General features: G+C 37.5%; 1 protein-coding gene across 2 annotated transcripts in view; it reads left to right on the top strand.

Annotated features, from left to right (window-relative positions):
- HERC2 (HECT and RLD domain containing E3 ubiquitin protein ligase 2) overlaps positions 1-26,356 on the top strand; it is a 102,032-nt gene that overhangs the window by 5,586 nt on the left and 70,090 nt on the right. Inside the window, exons 3-10 of one of the 2 annotated variants that reach the window (XM_064408165.1) lie at positions 5,660-5,774; positions 13,041-13,178; positions 21,183-21,402; positions 23,092-23,192; positions 23,937-24,078; positions 24,853-24,963; positions 25,273-25,444; positions 26,006-26,179. In XM_064408165.1, the coding sequence (XP_064264235.1) occupies positions 5,660-5,774; positions 13,041-13,178; positions 21,183-21,402; positions 23,092-23,192; positions 23,937-24,078; positions 24,853-24,963; positions 25,273-25,444; positions 26,006-26,179 (1,173 nt within the window). Of the gene's footprint in view, positions 1-5,659; positions 5,775-13,040; positions 13,179-21,182; positions 21,403-23,091; positions 23,193-23,936; positions 24,094-24,852; positions 24,964-25,272; positions 25,445-26,005; positions 26,180-26,356 lie in introns of both variants that reach the window. The other variant, XM_064408164.1, reaches the window with a different exon arrangement.

Here is a 26,356-nt window from a genome sequence, read left to right as displayed (position 1 = left end):
GACAGAGCTATTCTTCAGATGCATAAAGATAGTTTCTAGGTTTGAGGGAATTCTATAATTTTTCCTTGTGTGTGACCATTGGCTGTTAACTTTTGCAGCAAGTGGAAGACCAGCATCCTCTTATGGGGATGCTGTTATGGGTATGTTTCTAGTTTAAATCTGTTGAAGTAATGTGGGGGCAGCTGAATTTTTTTGATTTTGCTCTCTGAGCACTTGAGCACATCACAACAGTGATGTTGCACTGTACTCTGCATAGGTGTGATAAGCAGCTGTGGTCTCAGGGCATGCCTCGTTCAGAAGGGGAGGAAGGAAGCTAGGACAAAATACTAAGACAACAATAAAGAAGGAAACACAAATTGAATGGATTCAAAAAAAGCAAAAACAAAAGAGAGACTTAGTAAAGGACTTATTGTTCCGTGATTTTCTTCACTATTACTGGGCTGAAAGTGTTTTTCAGTTAAGTATTTTTCTAGCAAGAAAAGTTTTTCCTACAGCCAGTGGCTAATGCAAAAATAAGTGAATAGGAGAACAGATTCTCCACTACCCTTGGCAGTTCTGAGGTGAAGATCATTTAAGTAGCTTATATTTTAAATCCATATTGATGTTCTGTAGTTATGAAGTCAGTTTCTTAAATTTCCAGTGCAATTATATAACCAGGAATCCTACCTGAGTCAATCTTTGTTCTTTTGTGTAATTTTATTTTCCTGGCTTCGTTTTTCTTGGATTCAAGTTAGCTTTTATGAAGGCTTCTATGCTTTTTGCCGGGAAGTTTATGAAACCACCTTGAGAACATAATCTAATGTACTATAGAGTTTGTCTAATTAAAGTAGCTGACTTTAGAACAAAATCAGAGCTGCTGATTATTCTTAAAATAACTTAGTGAAAACAAAATTGTAGCAGTGCTTTGAGAATTCTCAGGAGCTTACCCAGTTATGGTTGCAAGATTTAATTTTCTTCAAATGGAAGTAAATGTTAATTCCTTCCAGGGTCTTATTGTCTGAAGTTGATGGGAATGGAGAGAAATTTCACTGCCAGCCCTGTTGGAGGTAGGCAGCAGCATATGTCAGCAACCAAACTAGATACCCCTTTGACTTAATCAGATGTTGTACCAGACAGAATAAATTACAGTTCTACTGCAGAGATAAGATTAGCTAAAGATTAGAGTGGAGGCAGTCTAGTTTACAGTAGAAGTTCCCTTTAAAGTCTCCTTAGGCCCTTGTGTTTTTAGTTTGGGATAAGTGAGCAGGGCTGAGCCTTAGGTCTGTGTGGGAGGTGTGGATTTGAGGAGATACATGGCTTTCAAGTGATCCAGACATGGTCTGGGGATGAGAAAGTGTGACAAATGATGGAAGAGGCTTGGGGCCTCTGAAGGTGAGATGCGTGGGAGATGGGGATTGAGAAGAGGTCAGTAGATGTCATGGGAAAGGACAAGGGAGATTTTTAGCATGGGGAATGAGTAGGAGGATTAAGAACACAGGCCAAAGTTGCAAGGCAGTGGATAGTAGTAATGGAGCATGGAGCTGCTGTTGTCCTGGTCTTTGGAAGGAAGCGTGTAAGTGATGGGGCAAGCAAGGCCTTGGGGGGAGATTTACTGAGGGTACATCTCTGATCTCTGGTAGTGTTGTCAGTTGCAAAAGTTCAGTGAAGACTTCATTATTCTTAACTTGTTAACTTACTGAGCTTAAGTTCATCCCATTAAACATGTGCAAATGAAGTTACTAAATTAATAGAGGGATATTCATATGAATCAAGCAATCTAGTGAGAGAGACTTTACAAAACACAAATGGCTGCTCTGGTGTTTGGAACTCCAGTATGTCAGGAACAAGGAAGACACCAAGTGTGTTTCTTGTCTTGCACTGTACCACCAATTTTTCCTTTTTTTTTTTTTGTTCTGAACAAAGTTTTGTCCTCTAGTTTGAACACTGAGATGTGCTGATAGACTCTTAATGAGTGACTGAATGTGAGAGATATTGGTGGGAGCAAAAGAAGAAAGTCATAAAATATTACAGGAAGAAAAAGATGCAGGATTGGGAAGTTAAAGCAGACCCTTCCACTACACAGAAGAGTGTTATCTTCAGCTGCAAGTTTCACAGGGTCACAAATGTTTGAGATTGGAAGGGACCTCTGGAGGTCATCTGGTCCAACTCCCGTGTTCAAGCAGGGCTGCCTAGAGTCCTGTGCCCAGGTCTGTGTTTGAATGTCTTCTGAATATCTTCAAAAATCAGGAATCTACAACCTCCCTGGGCACACCTTGTGCCAGTGCTTGGCTGCTCTCTCACAGAGACAATGTTTCCTGGTGGTCAGAGGGAAGCTCCTGCATTTCAGTTTACACCCATTCCCTCTGATCCTGTCTCTGGGTACCACTGAGCAAAGCCTGGATCCATCCTTTTTATACCTTCCCTTCAGATTTTATACACATGTATATAGATGAGCTTTCCTCCCAAGCCCTTTCTTTCTGCCTTTCCTCATAAAAAGGGTGTTCCAGTCCCTTAATAATTTTCATCGTTCTTTGCTGGGCTCTCTCTTTTTTGTCCATGTCTCTCACATGGAGCCTACTCTGGACCTGTAGGCTCCTCCCCAGCTGTAGGACTTTGCACTTCTTCATGAGGTTTAGGTTCATGAGGTCAGCCCATTTCTCCAGCTTGTCAGGGGCCCTCTGGATGTCAGCACAACCCTCTCTTGTATCAACCACTCCACCCCATTTCTGTTGGCTAAAATAAATATTTCTCGTAAGGGAGTTGTAAATTTTCTATTATGATTATGTAATTTTGAGATCATGAAAATAAACTTGCTTCAATAATTTATGACTTTAAAACTCAGACTTTTCTTTCACTTTCAGCTAATATATATAGCAAATACTAGATACCTGCTGAATGTTGAATAGATTAATAGTCATTTTGTTACAGCTGAAATTAAGTTGCCCTGTTATGACATATGAATTGGTTGTAAATACTGTTTCTTAATTATCTGTTCAGCTGGCTGCTTTGATTATTGCTGTAAAGTCAGTCCAGTGTTTCTTTACTTTCAAACTTGCCTCCTTTTTCCCTTCCCCCGACACAGATACTGGTGACAAAATGTTAACTACAACCTGAGTAGTAGGCAAAATTGTTTATCTGAAGGCTGCTTACAGTATTTGGAGAGGGAGGTGGAACTCTGTGACCCGTAGTCTTGGTGGTTCCTCTATCTTTTTGCAACATACCAAGAAAAAATTACTTTGATAAGACTTTGAACCAAACCCAAGGCCGAAGAAATTTTGTTTACTTTTTCAGTTTTTAGTTGCCTGAAAGAGTTGAGTGAACTTTGTGCTGTGTAAAAGAATTAGAGGTTCAAGTGGAGAAAACAGTTCCTGATTCTGCTTTACATGAATGCTTTCAAAAGTAATAACTTTTTCTGAAATAGAACAGTGCTACATTGTGAAGAATCTGACATTCAAAGCCCAGAGACATTTAGATTCTATGGGCTGTGAGAATGATTTTCCATACCAAGGTGATCTGGGAATGTAAAGTAAAATGTGTGAAAAAGACAGTTTATTAGAGAAAGATCTTTAGTTTGTGAAAACTATAATTTATTATGCAACCCATCTGGAGGGTTGCCTCACTTACTATTTTTCAAGCTTGTATTTTACCATAGGTTAGCATTTAAATAATGTATCACCACTATATGAACCAAAATCAGTGAAACAACTGTTTTACTTTTTTTTACACAGGAAAAAACTATGAAAAGTAAATTCCCTAGGTGTTCTACTAAAGTATATGACCACATCTAAAGAAGGAAAAAGTGAAAACCATTTATTGTTGAAATATTCATAGGCTGGGAACAATCAAGAAAATCAGTAAATGGTGACTGATTTTTTTCATTGTTGAAATGCAGCTTCAGATTATTCCAATTTTTAAAAAATGAAGCCAAATGTAAAGCTCTTAGCAAAACACAAAGCAGATCTTTGCAAAAGCTCCTTGTGCTGTGTAACACTGAAGAACAGGGACTGTACTTCTCAGTGAAGTGTGGTCAGAGTTTGATTCTGGTGCTGTACAATTGATAAGTCACGGATAAGATTAATAACGTCTAGCTCACACTGCGTGATTCTGCCTCTGATCAGGCAATAGTAAGTGACAGACAGATACAGTGTGTCAATTCACATTTTATGATGAAAGAAGAATTATGGAAATAATTAAAACACGGAGTAGATTTCTGATGTATGCTATATGCAGTCAAGAAATTACTATGGTCATTTAGTGTGTTACAGTGGTGTGAAAACATGCAACTTGTCTTTTAATTCCTGTTAACTGACATGAGCTGGATCAGCAAATCTCTGCCCTGCTGGTGGATGTGTCTCTTAAAACCTGTAATCCTTAATCATTCCAATGTAATGATTTTATTTTGAGCTGTTTTCTCGAGATGAGTGGACTTTTGTGTAGTGGTAAATATTTTATGGTAGTTGTTGTAAGCCACATCTGTGTATTACCTCTCAGTTAAAACACCTTGGATTTGAATGTTAGTTACATAACCCAAAGATGCTTCTGAATGAGCCTTCAGCAGGTGGTATATTTTATTTTCTTACTTAAGAAAAAAATGGTGTTGTTTATGCTGGGTTTTTTTTTTTTTAATGTGGTCCACTGCATCACTGTGGTATGTAGAAAATACTGTTTTTCAATTTTGTGTCCTGCCCTCCTCCCTTATGCTCTACAGTTGTGAAATACAGCCTGGTTACAATGGAATTCACTTGGGATGTAGATACCTGTTCTGCAGCATTTTTAAAGCAAAAAAACCAACATCCACAGAGGAGAAGTTGTCCTGGTCATTAGGATTCTCCAAGGGAGATCCAAATTCCTAAATCATTAGGAGACTTGTGTTAGAGCCAGTGCTTTTGTGAGTGGTTCCAGCTAGCAGAGCCTGTGTTCTGTTGCCAGTATTTGTGCTCTTGAACACAGAGTGTGTTGGGAGCTGACCTGGGCTGGGGCAGCCCTTTGCTCTTCCTCTGGGTGTAGCTGCTTTTAGGCTTGAACTGTTCCACAATCTGGCTCTTGGTGGGAGAGGAGGCATTGTAGAAGTTGGAAAGAAGAGGGAGGGTGGTGAGAGATGCTTTGCACAGCAGGACCAGATTGAAGTGGCTGAATTCATTTACAAATCTGGGCCTTGATGTCATCATTCTGGTTAAGATGCCCAGCTCTTCATTTGCTGGTTGGCGAGGGGACTGAGCTTCTCTGTCTTGGGATTTTATGCTGCTTGACTTTGTTTGAATAGCTTTTCCTGAAGAGAAAAAGGACTCCCCACACCCTCTCCCTGCCCCTTAGCTGGTGTCATCATGAATGGGTGGTTAGTTCTGAGGTGACCAAGTCCATGCTTTTGATGAGAATTTGTCACCAAAAAAACCAGTTTATTTTTCTGGACTTGAGTCTACCTAAAATTTACCATTTTGCACTTTTAACCTGAAAATAGCATAGCTAGACAATCAGATTCTGAAGATTTTTTTAAAATCCTTGTCATACACACACACAAAATCTCATTTCCAATGAGATGGTACATGTGTTTTCTTTCTTCGGGATGATGTATAAAATAAGATGTGTTTTAAGTGTTAGCTTGAATTGCCTTGAGAGAAAAGTGTGTGTAACTCTATATAATGTATTATTTTAACTCTATATAATGTATTATTTTTAACAGCTTGCTTTTACACGAGATGGATTGTGTGGCTTGTGGAATGAAATGGTAAAAGATGGGGAGATTGTATATCCTGGAACAGAATTAATACAGAGTGGTGAACTACCTCCAAGAAAAGGTATGAATTTTAAATTTCTTTGAATTTGTTCATTTTTTCTCATTGTGATGTTGAAAATGGACCTCAGCTTTCATACTGTCACAAAACTTTTGTTTTTCATTACCTGTCTATACAATTTGCAGGTGTTAATGTTTTGAATTAAATACAATTGAAAGTGATTTCTGAAAAGTGTATGAAAAGGTAATCTTCAAGCCTCCAACTGAAGGCTTAAATCTGTTCTAGCCTTGTGAAATTTAACTTCATAACTAGGCATGTTACTATGAGACAGGCTTGGCAGTGTCTTTTTGTTTGGTATGCTTGGTGTGTTTACAGCTGTAGCCTTTGTTTAAAGGAAGTGGACTGAGGAATGGGATAAAGCTGATACTGCTATTTCTAATTTTGTTTACAGTCCTCAGAAAGTATCTGAAAGGTCAGCTTAAAAACTGTCCACGATCTGCCTGAGAACGTGGTGCCTTTTTTTTCTTTTTTTTTTTTTTAAGTTTTCCAGTGTATTTGAGAGCAGTTAGAACACTGCAATATTGCAAATGGCAGAATAATACATCTGCTTAGTGAGATTACTTTGGTGGGGGTGGATTTTGTTTTGTGATGGGGAATGCTGGAATGGGGTGATTTTGCTCTTGCCTTTTTTTCATCTTCACCACAAAAGTGGTGCTCTTTTGACTCCATACTGAACAAAAAATTAAGCTGGTCAAAAACTAAAATATTTGTTTCCTGATCTGGCTGAAATGGACTCGCCAAATGGTCTGATAAGTTTGTCAATAATTTGTAAGATTCCCAGATAAATGAGGAGATGGGTAGAAATACTGCCTTTGGTAATAGTGAACTATTTTTTTTGGCATCTGTGACTTCCTGTTACTATGTCTATATGGGATATAGACATATCCCACAGTACAATTATCCCACAACCAGTAATGCTCAATTACTCATGTAGACAATTTTTTCATACCTATAGTATGCCTCCTTTAAAAATAGGCAGAATGGATATCTTTTTGACTAGTGGAGGTAATTTTTACAGGAAGTAAGATACAGTAAATAATTTATGAGAGAAGAATGAATTATACATTTACTTATCAAGAGTATAAGCTTTTTAGGTTATTAGTGGCTGCATGCTGTAGTAAAAATCAGGTTATGCTCCTAACTGTATCAGAGTTAGAAGACTTTTGTCCTCCCTATGCTGCTGGCCCTTTGGAATATTGTTGTTGACACTGGGTGAAAATACAGCTGATCTTATCAGGCAGGCTACTACAAAGCTGCTCATGAAATGAGTGGAGGTAGAGTAATAGTTTGTTCTTTGCGTTGGCTACTTCCATGTATAGTAACAAAAGGCATTGTAAACTTTTTGCAATAAAGGGAAGTATTACCTCCTAGAGGAATTGTAGGAAATGCTTTCCTGTTCACTGACAGCTCATGATAGAGGTGGTGTGGTGGTTGTGGAAAAACAATTCAACACACTATGCTTTCATGTAGAGGAAGGATAACAAACATCTGTAGTACTGAAGGGTATTTATATATAGATATTTTTTTTTCTTTGCAAATTAAATTGATTAATTGACGTTTTTGTGGTGGACACTTACACATTGTTTTTAGAATTGTACCTGTGCTAGTCTTTGACAGAAAACTGTTCTTCCAATATCTTTATAGCTAAGTAGCTGCAGAGAATTGAGATGTTTTGTTAATTATGGTGCTGTAGTGCTTTTAGTAATTCTGAGAAAGCTTACAGAAAGATGTCATAGTATATTTGTTTTTGATTTTCAGGGTAACCCTTGAAATATCACCTAGGAAAATGCAATCTGTCACTTCTGATGCAAATTATAGACAGCAGTATAAAATCCAGAAGTGCTAAGCCAGTCATCTGTGACTTCATGTTTGTCCACTTAGGACACTTGTTCTGAGCAATGATGAATTTATTTTTTTAATGTCAGATGTGTGTACATGTCTCAGAAGGTTCAGAAAGTGTTGAAGACTGTAGAACAGTTATTTAAAAATACAGAGTTTCTGACACTTCACTGTATAAATAAGGCTTTTATGTTACTCTAAAGTGTCCAAGCTGTGATGAGGCTTTTGAAAGCTTTTTCATGTACATAGTGTGGTGGTGGTAAAGGCAGACTGCCACTTGATTCCAGTACTGTGTTGTGGTGGGTTGACCTTAGCCAGGTGCTCACCCTTCCAGCTCTTTGCCTGCTGCCCCTCCTCCATAGGAGATGAAAATAAAATATAAAAGCCTGGGAGTTGAGATAAAGCCAGGGAGATCACTTACCCATTACTGTTGTGGGAAAAATAGACTTGGGGATAATTACTTTAGTTTATTTTAGTGCCAATTAAGATAGACTTGTATGGTGAGTAACAGAGGTAAAAGCTAAAATGCCACCTTCCACTTGTCTTTGCTTCTGGAGGAGTTAAGTGTAGGTATTACATAGCACAGATCACACCTGTTCCTTTCCACAGCTGGAAATATTCCACATATTTCTTGAAACTCCACAGTAGTTTAGAAATCTAAATAACAGCTTTTTCAGGCTCTTAACTCTTAGGATTAATGTATGAATTGTGTCTCAGTGAAGTTAGTCTTCATAAATGCTATTGTGTTGTCCTGCAGGATTCTAAAATACAGCTATCTTGCTTACCAGGCTTGAGGGGAAAAAAAAAAGAAAAGGCTGTTTTTGGTCATGTCAGTCAGGTTGTATGTTTGATCATGGAACCAGAAAAATTAGTGGTCAGTTTGCACCTCTGAACTTGCAGCTCAAGTTTAGTTTCATGAAATGAAAGTGTTTGCATCTGTTTAGTTGGTACTTCTTTTTTTGCATAAATGATCTGCAAGTACAATTCAAGAGGAGAGGGAAAAGTACACACAAGTAATGAGATTTATATAAGACCCAGTGGTTTTATATGAAAAGCAATATAGATTAATGGCAATATTCAGAATTTACTGTTAAATGGACTAATCTGGAGATGAACAAGAGGTTGCTGTATGTAGTCCCTTTTATTCAGTCTTTTAAAAGAAGTTTTGATTTAAGCCCATCCACTTAAAGTTTATTTCTTCACTAGTGCTATAGCTCTCTGTTGATGCTGACTAGACTGTTCAGAAGAGGCACTTCATTCTGTCAGTGGATATTAGCAGTGGCAGTAGACTGGAAGAACATGCTCTTGATAGCAAAAAACATTCCTTTTCTCTCTAGGAAGAATATAGAAGCAGTGCATTTTTTTTCCCTCCTGTTAGCAAGAATGTTTGGTTAGGAATAAGGTCTTTGTTTTGAATTCATGGCACTTTAAGAGAAACATGTTTGATAAATGTGTTCAACAGAATGTGTTTGTATGTTTCCAAGTACCATCTGAGGACACAGCTGTGACAGTAGTGATGTCCAAATACAGGTGCACTTGTAGCATTGCATGTATTTCAAAGACAACCAGGCTGCCCTCAGGAAATTTGGATTAGATTAATACCTTGTATACTGGAATCTGTGTTCTGAAAATAATAAAAAGTATTAAGTAATATTATTCTTACTAAATTTTCAAGTTCGAGAACTGTTACTGTAAAATTTTAAGATGTACCAGTCTCTTTGAGACACACAGGTCTCTTTTGTGGGTTGCTATTTTTTATTTATTTTTGATTCCTCAAACTTCATAGGTGTAAAATTCTGTTTCAATTAGCTGTTTTAAGTTTGAGGACAAAAATGTAAAATTTTCAGCTTCATACCTCCATCCTGCCTTTGGCAGGCACTGTGGGCTTCCTCTTCTCTTCCCTCTTTCCTGAGAGTTGGACCTTTCTCTGCCTGGTGTCTCTAAATACACAAGCCCCATGCAGTGTTGCACCTGCAAGCAGGTTAAATGAAGTCCAAATGCCACAAGCAATTCCAGAGAGGCTGGCAGAAACAAAATATTTATGACAAGAATAACAGCCTGCAGGAATTGGTTATGGTGGCTGGTGTTCAGACCACATTATAAATCAAACTGTAGTAGTGTGTAGGGATGTGGGCTGGCTCCTGCTTTGAGCCTCCTTTTTTTGTGTAAGGGAAAACTTGTTAAAAGTGAGAAGTGGCACTTTTCTGCTTCCCCATACCCAGCTGTGGGTTGTACACAGTGACTCAAGAATTCAGTGCTCAGCTATGGATTATCATACTCTCTCTGCAGGATAGGGAAGTCTGTAGTCACTCTGTTGGATTGTTTGACTTCAGAAGTGTAGAACGCTCTATTGTAAATTCAAAAAATAATTTAATGCATTAAAAAAAAACAGTATACAGGGAAGAAAATAAACTTTATTTCTGATTAGGGTTAGGAGATCAGAAACTTATCATCTAACCTAGAAGGCTGTAATAAGTATGGTTTGCAAATGGTAAAGCACATCTTTCCCTCATAAATAACTATCAGTTTTGTGTATGTAGGTATATATGTGTGTGTGTGTAAAAAAACCAAGGATTTTTGACAGAAAATATATTGCAGCTGAAATATTTCCTGGATCTGGAACTACCAAATACTGGTTTAGGGTGGTTATAAAATACAGCCCTTTTCTGAAGCACACTGTGTGACTTTTTGCCCTGTCAACATCTGTAGGGAATGTGTTGCAGGCTTTCTCTTGCCATGGAGGGATTCCCAACTACATGAGTTCATTGGCATTTCAGAGCAGCACAAGACCATACTAGAACAGGTGGTGGAGGCCACTATGCAGTGTCAGGTTTTTTCCCTCATTGATTATGAAATGTAAGTTCCATTTTTAGTGCTTCCTTTTTATCCTCTGTTTATACCAGATTAGGCCATGGCTGTGCAAGGTAGTGCACACATGGTGAGCTGCTGTGCTTTGGTTTGGGGGCTAATTTCTAGCTGAGAAGAGTGACTTCAGTTGCTCAGTTCTGACTGCTGGCTGTGCCTACCTGCCTCACTGTAGAGGTATAAGGCTATATACTAAAACATAATAAAGGGAAAGGTCTCTTAGGCAGATGTTATGTTGCTTCCCCCACCACAATATTCACAAAATTAAGTTAAACCATGCTGACACACTGCACTGTATTTTTGCATGCCTTGTTTTGAAAATTGTCTTGTTACTTTGGTCTGTTCTGGCTTTGCTCAAGATATTTCTCCTCCCTGCCCCTCTTTCTGAAAAGTCTTCGGGTCTTCCTGTTTAAAAATCTTTCATGATGCATAACAGAACCTCCATAATTATGATGTCAGTGTTGCTGCTTTCAATCTAGACTGATACCAGCTTTGTCTGTTATGTGGCAAGTAGTTTTTTTGCAAGTTTAGTGAACTGTCTTTATGGAACAATTTGACATGGTTTTTAATGTGAATTTTAGCTCATTTTCTTCCCACTTTTTCTCTCATTGCTCCTCTTCTTGGTTCATACAGACAATAAAAAAAAAAAAATCCTCCTGTGGATTTACATGCCAGGGTTGTTTTTATTCCATACAAAGCTTGAGTTCCCACCTGGATTGGGATCTTCTCTATTTGCAGTGAGGAGTTTGATAAAATGACTAAGTTTGTAGCCCTTGGTTATCATCCTTTGCCAAGGATCTGTTAAAAAGCATAACAAGTTCTCTTACAGCTGCCTGTAAATTGTGTCTTGGCACAGCATCCTTCTACCCACTAACTAAAATTCCAGACCCTGCAAAGTGTGTCTCTAGACGTGTGGGTGAGTGGAGAAACAGGGAGATTGATGGTGTTACTGTGGAAATATTCTGAGCCACTGGGCCTGAACAGGGTCCTTGGTCTAGAATGGGTTCTGTACTTTTCCTGTTATTTGCTTCTGCCTTTGAAAAGAAACAGCTGGATTGAATCACATTTTGGATGTTGTTATCAAACTGGTGACTCACAGGCTGTTCCTCAGTGTTTGAGGGACACAGTTCGATTCTCTGTTTGCCACTTACAAGAAGTGTATCCAAGTTGCATTTTCCTGTTCTCAAGTGACTTTGTGGGCCAAGGAAGAGATAGCAATCTCATGGATACTGCAATTATGCCTCCTTTCCTTTTTTCCTGCCCTTCAGTCTTCATCTTCCTCCTGAGCACCTGTCAGTTACAGGTCAGGAAAGAGTGCTTTAATTTAAAATTTGTGTAATGAAGGTGACCCAAAAGAACTTTATTTTGGGAGGTCTTATTGTCTCCAGTAAAAAAAAAAAAAAAAAATTAGCCAAGAGGCAATCGTAGATCCAGTTCCAGCCAGCTTAAGCATTAATTTTCTGTTAGGCCAGATGGAAAGAACAGTTGAATGTTCTTGTACATTGTGATAGGTGTATTTTGTACGTTCTGAGGGAATGAGAGCCTTTGATCTCACTCCATGAGTGTGAGGCAGGAGGCAGTCAGATGTTCCATGTCTGGCTACTGATGGAAACCTCTTGCTTATTATTTTCTTCTGATATATGCTGGTACAAGTGTATTATTTTGGTGGGGTGAGAAAGGAAAAAATACAAAATAGTACTGATTATCTGTTGCGTTATGGTTGGGACATTAAGGGAGGGAGTCTCTGGACTAGACTGGCAGATAGGAATGAAGGATTGATCAGTTCTAGGAGCCAGGTAAAAAAAGCTGGAACCAAACTCTTCATGGGCAAGTTTCAAATGCTGGACTTGAGAAATTATGAGAATTTCCAGCTGTCTAGTTCTACCCATTTAGAAAATTGAGACTTTCAGGCAGCCTTTGATTACAGAGATAAGTGACTAATGTCTGTGTTCTGACTTTGTAAAAGTAGTCTCAAAAGGATTGCACATGCTGTTTTGTTGCTTGGGCAGAAAATGGTGGTATTATTTTCAGTATTTGCCAGTAATTACTAAGATGCTAGATGTTTTACAGATGTTGACATACTGCTGCATAAAAGTAATGTAAATGTCAATGTAGAGCTCTCCTTGATTTTGAAATATGGGCTATTGCTGTCTTTTTATTCTTGGAAATGGAATATAAAACCAAGTAAATGATACAGCAATACAGATAGTTGGGAGCACAGTCTGATGTCAAGTGCCTTCTTTGCAGTACTGTGTATTGTAAATTCTTTGCAATTCTTACATGATGATATCTATATTAAATGTTCATCATCCTGAGGAGGTTACAGAGGTGATTTCTGGATTGTAAGGTCACTGTCTCACGAAACATGAGACCCAGCACCTGTGACAGTTAACATGAGAAAATACTGCTTCCCCCCCACCTTGTTCTCTTAATGATAGACAATATTTCTGTAAGCTTGTGGGCTGCGGATTTTACCTTTACTCTTTTAACCTAGACCTGAAATTCCAACCTGACTTGAAGGTAGCTTAACTGGTCTTTTTTCCCCCTCCCTTTTGTTTTCTTTAGATGATAGCACCGAATGCCAAACTGCATCAAAGAAAGAAGAGCAGAACGACAAAGAAAAGAAAGATGAAGAAGAGACTCCAGTGCCCACTTACAGGGCCAAATCGATTGTTGAGAGTTGGGTGTGGGGTAAACAACCAGGTATCACAGCTGTTTTGGTCATTTTCACTGATATTATGTATTCTATATTGATCACTACTTTTGTAGCATCAGGAAGTATTTGTATCAAATACTTATTCTTGCTGGCATAAGCATCTGTTAGGTTAGTGAAATAAGTTGGATATGTGGCTTAAATGTGACTGCAATTAGATATTTGCTGTAATTAATTTCAGGTTTAATTAGAATCTTGACTTGAAGAGTCAATTTGCCCCTTTCAGGCTGTTTGAAGGAATGATAGACTGACCTGCAATAAATGAAATTATCCAGTGAAAAGTTCCAATGTCTTCAGAATATTTCTTTTCAGCTGCAGACATTATAAAGAAATTGCTTTGTTTCTGAAGCCTGAATTTTCTGCAGGCAGTAATGTTTTAATGGTGATTTTCTCTTTGGTTTCATGGTCTGGTTAGATAGGTTTGTGTGAATCATGGGGGGAAGGTTGAAATGGTTAGTTCAATTAACTGTTTGTCCTCACCTTTGCTGACAGTAATTGCACCTGTGGTGGCAGTGGAAAAGCAGTTTGTGTGTTCACATCTTTGTGTAGGGGTCTATAAAATACTGCTTTTGATACTGAAGCCAGTTGAAGTTTATGGCTGTTTGTTACTGTAGAGCAGCAGTTCATTGTCTAAAATTGTCCATGTTTAAAAATAGCAGATCAGAAGAAGCCTCAGTTCAGTAGTTTATTTTACAGTTCCTGGTAGATGATATTGCCTGATTCAGATGTTGGCATGTACAAACTTCAGAGACATCTGTTGTGTCACTTGTCCTTTCCCCTCACCCAGAAAGCACTTGAAGATCCCTGGGAAAAGTATTATCTCTTCATTGCCAGAATCTGCATCTGTGTAGCTGTGTTTGCTGGGGGAGATACTTGTTTCTGTTGAGCCACGGGTCAGCTGCCAGTCTGCTGTCCTCTGCTCTGTGCCAGCCTGCTTGCTCCCTTTCCTTGAGGACAGGAGGACAGATGGATTTGCTGTCACTCTGCTAGTAGGACAGAATCTTGCAGTATATCAGGAATGACAAGAATTGCCACTGCAGTGGAAGAGGGAGCGAGAATTGAATGTGTTGTAGAGATGTGAGCTGAAGGTCACATTATTTATGTCTTATATTCTTATTTAATGTGTGTTGCTGAAAAGTAAAATAAAACTGTTTTACAGAATGGTAATCTAAATGTCAAAGATCTTACCGACTTTCTGACACCTGACCAAAGTGTTTGAGACAACACTTGTTGTTTGAGCTCACTCTCCAATTATTGTTTTAAAAAATTGAAGGGGCAGTTTTTCAAAATAAAAAGGATGTATGTGTGTTTGGAGTTTTCAGAAAGAAATAGCTTTCTGTCTTGTAGTTACTTTTAATGCCTATATATAGTATGATTCATTGCCACGTGTATGGATTCTTGTTCAAGAAATAACATGTGAAGCCTTTATAATTTCTCAGAAATAAATTTTTATTCCTTGGTCTCTGTTACCCTTTGTGCTTGAAGTTTGTATCACCTAGCTGTGACAAAACTCCTTAAACAGTGCTATGAACACACTTGTGGTTTCTTTATACAATAAATGCATTTATTGTATAAAATGCAAGTGTAGCTTGTTCATGATTGTAGGTTACTTTGTTAATTTTTGTTTTGCATTTGTCAGAAATGTAGCTAACAGCTGTCTTTTGAGCCATCCTAGTTTTTGTGGCTGGGTAATTAATTTTGAAGAAAACTACAACATCAGTTCCATTTTGATACTTTCTGTTAATGTTTCATAAAATGAGAACTGTTTTAAGTATTTCTTCTCTTATCCTTCAAAAAATAAACTTCTAAACATTTCCTTGTCAAAACCATGAAGCAACTTTTAAAAAGGAGAGTTGTTTCTTAAATATATCATTACTGATCAAGTAAGAATTAAACACTTACTATGTCTTCATTTATGGTTTATATTCCTTTACAAGTAAGGTATAATTCAGAGATGGAGATTTGAAGTTATGTTATGAAAAGAGCTGAAGAGGCATTTCAAGTCAATGTTTCAGGTCAATACACTGAAGCATTTCTACTGAGTTGAATGATTTACAGCCTTACATTATGAAAATAGTAACTAGATATTAGACACTGTATGTTTTAGAAGTGCTGTAATACAATCTTATTTTGCCAAGTGTGGAGGATCTTGGTGTTGAACTTCAGGCTAATCTAGGTCAGTGGGCCTTGTGACACCCCTCCCCCATGAGGGCTGAGAGATTGTGAGAGCACTGAGAAAAACCTGCTCATTAGATCTTGAGAAACAGGACTTCATGTGCCCCTCAACTCCGTGCTGCTTTTGTCATCCTGGCACAATTTCAGAGAAGCAAATTGCTTTCTCTAGGTCTCATTTGTGCTGAGATCACTGTGCTGTCAGAACAGGGCGAAGATATCACAGTGTTTTTCTTGTTTTCTTATTTTTTTGTAACAGTCCTACTATTCCAAGAACTGTAAGAATACATAAGATAATGATAAATACATGCACAAGTCATTATGTGATTTTAAGGTGTTTTTTTTAATTTCTCTTTTGCATTTTGGTGTTCTTCCATTTCATATGCAGCTCTTTTGTGATACCACTGTTAAACTATTCCTTTTTTACATTAATGTTCCCTTAAAATATCTCCTGCCTGTTGTATTCATATCAGGTTGAGTACAGTCATGAAGCAGTTCCTCTGATTCTTTCTAAAAATCCTTGTTTGCTACCTTAATCAGTTTTCTTTTCTGAAGTTACTTTAGTTTTAACATCTTACATGATCTGAGGTCCAGGTGTTCAGCCCTAGGTATGGGGGGGAAAAAACAAGATGAAACTCTTTGAAGTGGTTGTTCAAAGCCTACAGAAAATAGAGAAGTATTTCTTCTTCTTGGGCTTCTTTTTCTTAGTCATAATATGTTTAAGGTTGCCTATATTGAATCATACTTTTTATAGTTTTGCACCTTATTTTTCTGATGTTGTCAGTACAATATCACCAAGATTGCACCAAGCGATGCTTTTTAGGCACTACTGAAGAGGCAGGGTTAAAATTAACCATGTGACTTCAGTGAACTTGTTGAAATACTTGTCATTGCCCAGTGTGCTTTTATTCCTGCATTTGTGTTGTGAGAGAGGGAGATAGGCAGAGCTTCCATCCTGTAAGGGGCTTTTAGTTACATGATGAAATCTAAGTTTACACTGTGTACTGGAGTAATTACAAAGTAGTCATGGCATTGAATAAAACCTTCTTTTAGCCTTCTTTATTGAGATACTTTTGGCTTTTATAAAATTTCTTGGTTCATACTTTCAACTTTAGATTTACAAATGCTTTACAAATGTGTTAGTGTATTTTTTACACACAGGCAGGAATTTAAATTCTTGCTAATTTGTTCTGTGCATGAGTATTAGAACAATAATTTAACCAAGTTTTGCTGTAAAACTTTGACAATTACAGAATTGTAAGATATGCTGAGTTGGAAGGGACCCATGAGGATCATTGAGTCCAACTCTTGGCCCTGCCCAGGATGCCCCAATAGTCACACCATGTGCCTGAGAGCATTGTCCAAACACTTGCACTCAAACAGGCTGGTGCTGTGACCACTTCCCTGAGGAACTGCAGTGCCCAAACAACCCTCTGAGTGAAAAACTTTTTTCTGATATCCAACCCAAACCTCCCCTGACTCAGCTTTGTGCCATATCCTTGAGTCCTGTCACTGATCACGAGAGTGAAGGATGGGTACTTTCCCCTCCACTTCCCCTCACAAAGATGTTGAAGCTCACAATGAGGTCTCCTCTCGGTCTCCTCCAGGCTAAACAAACCAAGTGTTTCTTGGTTCATTCTCAGCTGCTTCTCATAAGGCTTCTCCTCCAGACATTTCACTGTCCTGCAGCCAGCCACAAAATGAGATGCGTTCTGAATGCACATGCAGCTGATCAATATTTCTTCTGCTGAATACTAATAAGGTGAAGTCTGATGTTCTCTTTTGAACAGGGGAGGAGAAAGCTAAATGCCCTTTAGGCATTTTAGTCTTTGTTGGTATAAAATAACATAGAAAGCCTATTTTGGTTTTGTTTCTGAAGGAAATTATGTGTATGTGATGGCATTTTTGTCCTTGCCTGTAACTTTTGAATTTGCTCATTCTAGAGGTTTGAAGGGTCATTAGAAGCCTGTTAAGCCAAGCCAACTGCATCCTTTATCTCCTCTTTGTCCAGTGGAAATAGTGTGTAGTGGTAGGGGAAAGAGAAGACAAAATATGAAATTCTCTAGGAAATTAGAGCACATTAGTTCTGCTGGTGACAGGAATGTGTACTCATTATAACAGTAGAGTCATGCCAAATTCTGCTTGAAATGTGCTTCCAAGTCTGAAATCCCTCCACACTGTAATGTCTATATTTGCTGTTACTAAAGTTTGTGAGTCAACCTGGAAACATTTCAGCCTGATACTGGATTTTTAAGGTGCCTGATTCATCTGTCAGAAGCATGTGGTGATCCCTAAAAGAGCTAATGAAATGAGTGTTAACATGCTGTGTGGTTTCTTACTTCTTTGTGCTGCTAAAACAGGAGCAAACTGCCTTTGGACATGCTACCTGTCTTAGGACTAGTGTCAGAGATGGTTTAAGAAGCTGCTCTCTTCAGCTGTTTGTTTTGTCCCCTTTTTTGTTCAAATATCTGAATAGCACCACTTCTTAACTCTGTTCTGTCACATAGGCTGGGTTGAACAATTCCAGTGTTTTTCCTTCTAATGCAAGGAACTTTGGGCAGAAGGAATTAGGAGGGGAAGATGTGTAGTTGTGTTGTTTGCTGAGAGAAGGGAGAGGTGTGATGAATTTTAACAGAAGGGGGTAAACCCCTTGCCTAGCTCTACTGCAGCCAGCAACATACCTGACTGTAGCTGCCAGTTAACAAGTATTCTGCTGATGGTGGTTGGAGAAATTAAACTGGTGTGGTGTGACTCCAGCTCCTACAGTGCAGGTGCAGAATAGGTTAATAATATGTCTCTGCCTTTCACAGAATAACTGGCAAAGGATGGCTAGCATCAAGGGCTGGTGTAGTGACATATGAACAGTTTTGTTTAAAGAGTTTCCCTGTAACCTTCTCAGATGAAATTTGAATCGTTACTATTAATAAGCTATTCTCTCATTAGACTGTTCAGTTCATCAGTAACAAGTGTTGCTCAGATTTGAAGGTTTATTGACAAAGGATAGAAATAAGTCTGAAAACAAATGTATTTCACTGCTTATCTGAAAAAGAAAAACGGCGTGAATCTTGGCCATGCTTTCACTGTGTTAATTCTCAGATATGATTAAATTTTTTGAAAGCTTAATGAAAATTTTTGTATAGATAAATTTACTTATTGTGGAATAAGAGAAGATTTAAAGTGAGGATGTGAATAGATATATCTCACTTAAAAATAGTGTTGCTTTTAATAAAACAAGACAGTCACTTGTTCAGTTTTTAGATGTCTGAGTTATAAGGATACTATTACTTGTTCCAGACTTTACTACACTTTGTGTATGAACTTTGTTTTGCCTTCTCGAAATACGAAAGGAAGTTTTTATATAAAATATTTACGAGCAGAATGTTTTAATTTTGGTAGGAAGCCTTCCTAAAACTGTAGCCATTTTTAACCTTGAAGACACATCCTTCACCCCCAGCTTTCTTAACCTTCCCCTAGGTCTGAGATCACATGTCAAAAACATGTCAAGCCCTAAAGGCAATTCTGCTGGCAAGAAATATATCTTTCTTAATTTATGCAACACCTGGATGTCATTGTGGCTGTGTGAAAGTGGTTAGAAAGGTGTGCAGTTGCAGACTTTCAGGGAAAGTTCCTTGTGAAGTAATTGCTGGAGGTTTGGTGAGTAGGTGGTCTCTGCTTGTCCTAAGCATTTCTTTCTAGTAGTGCTCATGATGGATTTTTCATTAATGTGTTGTTTTGAAACAAAGGGCTTTTTTACCTAAGTCTTCAACTCTCAGAAGCAATTTTAGAGAGTTTCCACAATTAGGTAACTTGCCAGGCAGGAAAGAAGGACAAATGCTGTATCTCTGTATTACTTGACAGACTGCTGAATCTATCAATCAGTGCTTGTTTTCTGTAGCAACAAACATAGTCTTTTCCCCAAACACCACTGTTAAAGTGCCTTCTTTTTTCTTGACTATTTCTTTGCTTTTCCTATAGATACAAGACCATAATTTAGGAATTGAATCTGCAGGATAAAATTATTTGTCAAAACAAATAGTGATTAGCCAAGTCTCTTTGTGAAGAGGAGAGCATGGTCGTTTTGTACTTTGGTGTTATAGCCTGGTGGTATTTTAGAGGGTGATAGGACTTCAGTGCTCAGGAAGGGAGGAAATAAGTCCTGACTTGTATGTCTTTGAATGGCTTGCCTAGAGGGATCATGGAAGTGGGGTGTCAGTATTGACTGTGTTCTGCTGTGATACAGTGTGAGGTTTTTTGTGTGTGTGTTTTTGCTCTGTGCTACACAGTAGTTTGGCAAATTTTGTAGAGCTAAAATTAAGCATGGTGTGGCTTTTTGTCAAATTTCTTCTTGGTTTTGTCATATTTCTTGTTGTTTGAGTCAGGATGTATAATTGTTGCTGTCACTTTTATCTGTGAGGTCTGGACTGCAAGGAATATTTTTTAATCTGTTCTTTCCTGTTGAAAAAAATAAGTTCCTCATAGTCAGGTGGAGAGGTGGGAATTGCCTAGGGGAAGGAATCTAACACATTATGAAATGGTGAAAGGTGAGTAGCAATGTTGAAAACAGGCTGGGATGCTGGCTGACAGCAAACCATAATTGACTGTGCAATGTGATCCAGTGGCAGAGAGGGTTGCTTGAATTCTTTCCTGGGTACACAAAGATGGGGGACAAAACTTGGAAATACTTTTTGCAGCTGCAGTTGCAAAAGAAGTTTTATACCTCCTTAGATTAAAACCTTTAATCATAGAGGCTACCATAAAAGTGTCTAAATTTCTATAGTTATGAGGCATTTGTTCCAAAAAACATACTGATTTTATATGGTTTTGGGATTATTTGTTTTTTTTATAATTATTTTGAAATGTGTCCATCTTCTCATAAGCTGTTGTTACATATATACAGACATATGTGGTTTTTTTTTCATACCCTTAGTCAGGTGTCATTTAAAACAAAGACACTTCTGTGTAGCTGCCAGGCAACAAATGTGGTTGGCTTAGGAACAAGTATAGTAATGCAGTGCAAAGCAGAGTGGGGTGTCTCAGTGATCAGACTGTTAATGAAGGGACAGAAAAGAACCCCTTTAGGAATGTACATTGTTGATATTTGTCTTAGGATTTAAAGCTACAGACTATATAAAAATATAGTTTCCAAATTTTTATTTTAGAGGTTTTTTTGTTGTTGTTGTTGTTTTTGACACTGTACTTGTTGCCATCAGTTATTAGATTAATAGGACTTTGGGCTGTTGCATACTTGCTGTGGTGAAGAGAAGGAAGAATTAATATTCTAGCATGGGTACATAAGTGAGATCTTTTATTTGCTAATAGTACTTGAAAGCATCTTAAATTTATGAGTTGTTTCAGAAGCATAACAAGTCTTAGCAATGATCCTAGAGCTTCTGAGTAGTTTTATAACTTCTGAGAAGCTTTAGATGATATGTATCAGTGCAAAATGACAGCATATTCTTGTGGGGACTTGCGAGGGGCTTGCCTGAGCTTAAGAGAAGTCTGACTCTGAGGTTGGATAATGATAAGAAGTTGTTGTCTAACTTGTTTTTTTGAAAAGCATAAAACATTTCCTGATGTTTTAATTTCAGACATGAAATATGAAGGTTTAGATATGTTTAGACAAAACCAGTTTTGATGATAACCTGTGTTTAAACACCTGTTTTATTTATGTCATATCGTGTGCATTAAATGTAGAAATGGGGAGTTCCACTGAGTTCAGACTTCTGGTCAATTTTTAGTTTTCAATTTGTCTTTATTTTTCTTGATACTGTATATAATAAAGATGAAGGTTCATAAAATGGCATCTCTCTCTTGATTCTCAGACGTGAATGAACTGAAGGAATGCCTCCAGGTACTAGTAAAGGAACAGCAAACTCTGGCCACACAAACTGCAACGACAGCTCTCTCAGCTATGAGGCTAAAGCAGAGGCTGGTCATCCTGGAACGATATTTCATTGCTCTGAACAGAGCAGTTCTTCAGGAGAACATCAAAGTAAAATGGAAAAGCAGTAGTGTTCCTCTACCTGCTGTGGATAAGAAAAGGTAATAACACATGCATGAACAAGTTAATCCATTAGAAAAGCCATAGAAAGGTTATCAACCTGTCTGTGGGGGCTTAATGTGATTTATTCCTCCTTGTGAAACATTAATGGTAAAGAAACTTATTTCTTAAGATGGCTTTACCATATTAAGTGGTGTTACCTGCCATCAGTCCTCCTTCTTGTCTGGTGCTTTCTTATAGTGCCTCTGTTTGTACTAGTAGGTTTTTATTGTAGTACATTGCTGTAGATATTAAACTTTGAGCTATAAGTATACATTTATTGAAGTATTTCTTTTGTTCTGCTCAACTAGAAAGTACGGAGAAGCCTGTTTCAGAAATGGTGCTAAGGGAAATGACATAGTTTGAATAACAATATTTTTTTGTCAGTAGTTGCTCAGCTCACATAAATTAAAAAATACAAATACATAAAAGCAGCACATAGAACCTTAGCTTGGGTGAAAAATGATGTAATTGTGCATTTTACATTCTGCTATTTAATACAAATACAAAAAAGTCTAAACATAGTTTTCCTTAGTTTGAGTGAGAAGTGATGTGATTATGCATTTTATATGCAACTCTTCAAAGAGAAGTAACTGAGTAAGGAATCATCTGATTACTTTTCATGTCTGGATAGCTGTCTAGACCTAAAAATAGAAAAATCTATCAGATAAGGCATTAAATAAAGTGTTCAGTAGCTGTCTGACACTTTGTCTAGGGAAATTTTTGTTAGATTGTCTCTAGATTCAGATATGAAAGGAGACTATAAGTAGATATCACCACTAGTTATTGTGGAATTGGAGTTCTGATAAGGATATCTTTGAATAGACTGTTCCCTTGAAATCTTTTTTCAGCTCTGATTAAAAAGAGCACTGATACTGTTTAAGTTATCAGATTGCTAAAAATGCAAGTGTAATTTATTGAAAAAGTCCTAAGCTGTTCACTTTTGTCGTGATCTCACAACAAAACAAACTAGACATGGTGGTTAAGTGTTGGAAGTGGTAGGGAATCTCTTGTTGCTGAGCACAAAGGGAAGCTTACTTAAATGCATTTGATTGTCTGTGTGAGAAGAGAAGTTGACAGAAGTGAATGGGAGTTCAGAGAATATTACAAAAAGTTGAAGCTATCTCTCATGCTTGCACACACAAGTACAGAAACTGCAAAGAGTGATTTTTAGCATTGAGACCTGACTAGAGAGATGATAAAGTAGTGACAAAATAGATGGAAATAATCATCAATAACTAAAAATTAATTTTAAAAAGTCTGCAAGCTTAGTTTATGAAGTCCAAACTCACCAAAAATATAGACTTCCCCAGTAAATAATTAGTACATGTTTGTGTATTTTGAGTAAAGCATCATAATTTCACTTTGAGTAACTGGGCATTTTTTGGTGGCAGTCCATTATGCTGATCTGGTTTATATTTTTCTCTGTGAGGCTTTTTAATATCGGACATTGAATTGTTTCTTTGAAATGCTTGAAGTTGAATTTTGGTTGCTGACATTTTGATGTTGTTCACCTTGTTTCTCAAGGCACAGCTATGATTCTTTACAAATAAAAAATGTGTAATTGTATATGCATGCATATGGCTAAATTGTAAATTAATCAAATATATGTCATAAAGAATAATCATAACATAAATGTATATTATTGTAATACAAATTTACTGAAACTATTCATACACAATATTATTTAGCTCAAGACCTGTAGGCAAAGGTGTGGAAGGACTTGCACGTGTTGGATCCCGAGCAGCACTTTCATTTGCATTTGCTTTCCTTCGTAGAGCCTGGAGATCAGGTAGGTCTGCTCTTGAGCATATTGCATAGACATTTAATTTGAAGCCATGTGACTCACTAAAGTGTGTGTATCTGTGTTAAATATTGGCATAGAACTATGAATTTGTCAATAATGGATTTGCATAATTGCACTTATGTGATACTATGCCCAACAATGTTGTTGTTGATCAAAGCCACCCAAGCCAATATCAATCTTGGGTTTTTCTGGGATATTTTATGCTGAGGAAGGTAAGTTTGGATTTCATGAAAAGCATGTATTTTTAATGCTAGATTTCAGAAAAGTTAGATTTATTCTTCAGACAAGGTCAACCCACTATTATTACATGATAGCAGCAGCTTAGAAAAAGCTTTGAATGTGAAGCTTGTGTTTAGTTTGTGTACTTGTCAGCAATTGTCAAATTGCAGAGGTTGGCAGAATTGTCACCTGTGCCACTAAACCTGCCTGTCTCAGTCTGCACCATTTGGTCAGATGGCAGGTGTGGGCTTACTCCAGCCAGCTCTAGTTCTTGTCGTTTCTCAGTGGCTGCATAGTGAAATCAGCTAGTTTGGGTTTCCACCTTTTTTTTTTTTTTGTGAAGATTTCTTCAGTATCTTGTCATCAAATGTTCATGTGAAAATTGAGAACTTTGTTCGTAGGAAGCGACTTGTATCTTGTGTTGAAAAAAAGCTCCACAAAATATTGTCTACAACCATTTCTCTAACTTCTGTAATGTGGGAATCTAACTGCTCTTGTTGTGTTCTTTAGGTGAAGATGCAGACTTGTGCAGTGAATTGCTACAGGAATCACTTGATGCACTGCGAGCTCTACCAGAGGCATCCCTTTTTGATGAAGGGACTGTGTCTTCTGTGTGGCTGGAAGTGGTAGAAAGAGCTACTAAATTCCTAAGGTCTGTTGTGACTGGGTAAGTTCCTTTTTCTGAGCTGTTAAATGGCAAGCTTGCATCTCTCAGAAGCTGGGGGTAAAAACATAGTGATTTATAGAAAATTTGAAAGGTTTCCTTCCTCTTGCAGTATAGTTATACAAACAAGCAAAAAATTAATGAACTATTGAAATGATCTTTAAATATGATGTAATGATTTAGCTGCTTAAGAAAAATCTGAATTGGAACATTCTGAATCACTGCATGAAAACTTAGCAAAACAATTGTGTTTTACTAATGTAAATATATCTGCAGAAGAATGCTTTGGTAATACTATGTGTGTGCCCTTCAAGGAGAGTAAGATAATACAGATATTTGTGCATGAGGGAAGATATACACATATTGGACTTGGAACAGTCCCCTTCTTTTCCCTGTTATTTAAGTAGGCTTCAAGTTGTTACCTTTTTACAGTAGTTACTAGAAATGTCTTTTCAATACTGGAACTATTTCTTTAAGGTGAATATCATAAAACATATTCTAATTTCACCTGTGAAAAATGTTTTTCATGTTCTTAGCTGTTTAATAGAACTGTAGATAGATAGTGAAGCTTAAGGTGTTTCTAAAGCCTAGCTGTCCCTCTAAAATTTGATCTAGTTTGGAACGTGTGAGCTTTTCTTCTCAGCGCTTTCATCAGCCCTTTGATATTTTTCTGTAAGTTTAGTGGGGTGCTGTAGATGCTTTTGGTAAGCAATTGTGTGTGATGTGCTCTTAGTTAATGTATATTGTTTGACTTTTCAATAGAGATGTGCATGGAGCTCCCAGTACCAAGGGGCCAGGAAACATTCCTTTGCAAGACCAGCACTTGGCACTTGCCATATTGCTTGAACTGGCAGTGCAGAGGGGTACACTAAGGTGAGAAGCATGGGCACTCTGACTTTTAACCATCACTGTTGGAATGGGCTGACAGTCTTCAGTTTTTGATGAATTTGGGTTTAATGTAATAACTGTGGTTCAAAGCATATGCACCGTTTCACTAAGTCAGTGGTGACTGAGACCTAATACTAACTAGCCTGCAAAATCCATTTTTTATATTTTGATAACACAGAAAGCCCTGGCATCCAATTTTGCTAAACTTCAAAATGTAGAGATTGAATTGTATGGATACCCTCACCCAATGGTTTTAGGAATGCTTATTAATAGAAAATGTTGATTCTCTTTCAGCCAAATGTTGTCTGCAGTTATGTTGCTGCTTCAGCTTTGGGATAACGGAACGAGGGAAACGGATAATGAGCGATCTGCACAGGGAACAAGCGCGCCCCTTCTACCTTTGCTACAAAGGTTCCAGAGTATAATATGTAATAAAGACATGCCCAATACTGAGGAAGAGATTCAGGTACTTATTCTTGGGTTATTTAAAAGGGACATTATGTTGGAATGAAATTTCTTTTGCCTAGCTAAAATAGTCATAAAATTATCCAAACAAAGTTGTTGGCAGTGTTTTCCATGTAGGGTGTATATACACCATGGTCGTTTGGTTTTCATGTGAACATTTGAGTTTTTTGAGGTAGTGGGAAGAATGTCACAGCATGATTAGAGGTAAGCAGCGTGTTTAGTAGTTAATGCTGATGTGATAAAGAACTTAGCTGTGGCTAAGTAACTTTTCTGCATATTTGGATTGTTCTTACTTTGTGTTTAAAATCAATTGAATTATGACTCTTTGTAAATATTACTGAGGTTGATAAAACCTTTATTATCCTTGTAACTTTCTATTATATACACAATCTGACTATTTTGTCAACATTCGTGTTTCAAATTTTTCTCTAATGTGAAAAAAGGTTGTGCAGAGTTTCTTTTTTCTTATACTTGTGCAGATAGTCATCTTATCTAAATGTTATTGTGTAGTCTCATAGATATACCTTGAATCTTTTTCTGACTGCTGTTTTCTCTTTTCCAGCTCCTGACTTACCCTCTAAGTCCAAATGAAAGTTTTCTGAGGTATCTGACTTTGCCACAGGACAATGAACTGGCAATTGACCTGAGACAAACAGCTGTGGTGATCATGGCCCATTTAGACCGCCTTGCCACCCCATGTATGCCTCCACAGTGTAGCTCTCCTACATCTCATAAGGTAATTGTTTGCAATATTGAATACAGTAAGATGCTTTTCCCTGAAAGCATCTGAGTTTCTGAATGCAAGGAAAACAGCTCCTAAGATTCTTCAAATTCCTTTCTGATTTTCACAACATAACCTTGAGTTCTGAAATTTGTCTTACTTAGGTAACTTATATTACATCAGCCCTTTTTC

Source organism: Passer domesticus, chromosome 2 (assembly GCF_036417665.1).
Source record: "Passer domesticus isolate bPasDom1 chromosome 2, bPasDom1.hap1, whole genome shotgun sequence".
Lineage (NCBI taxonomy): Eukaryota > Metazoa > Chordata > Aves > Passeriformes > Passeridae > Passer > Passer domesticus.
The sequence above is the reverse complement of the archived record's forward strand: the minus strand, read 5'-3'. Positions and strand labels throughout refer to the sequence as shown.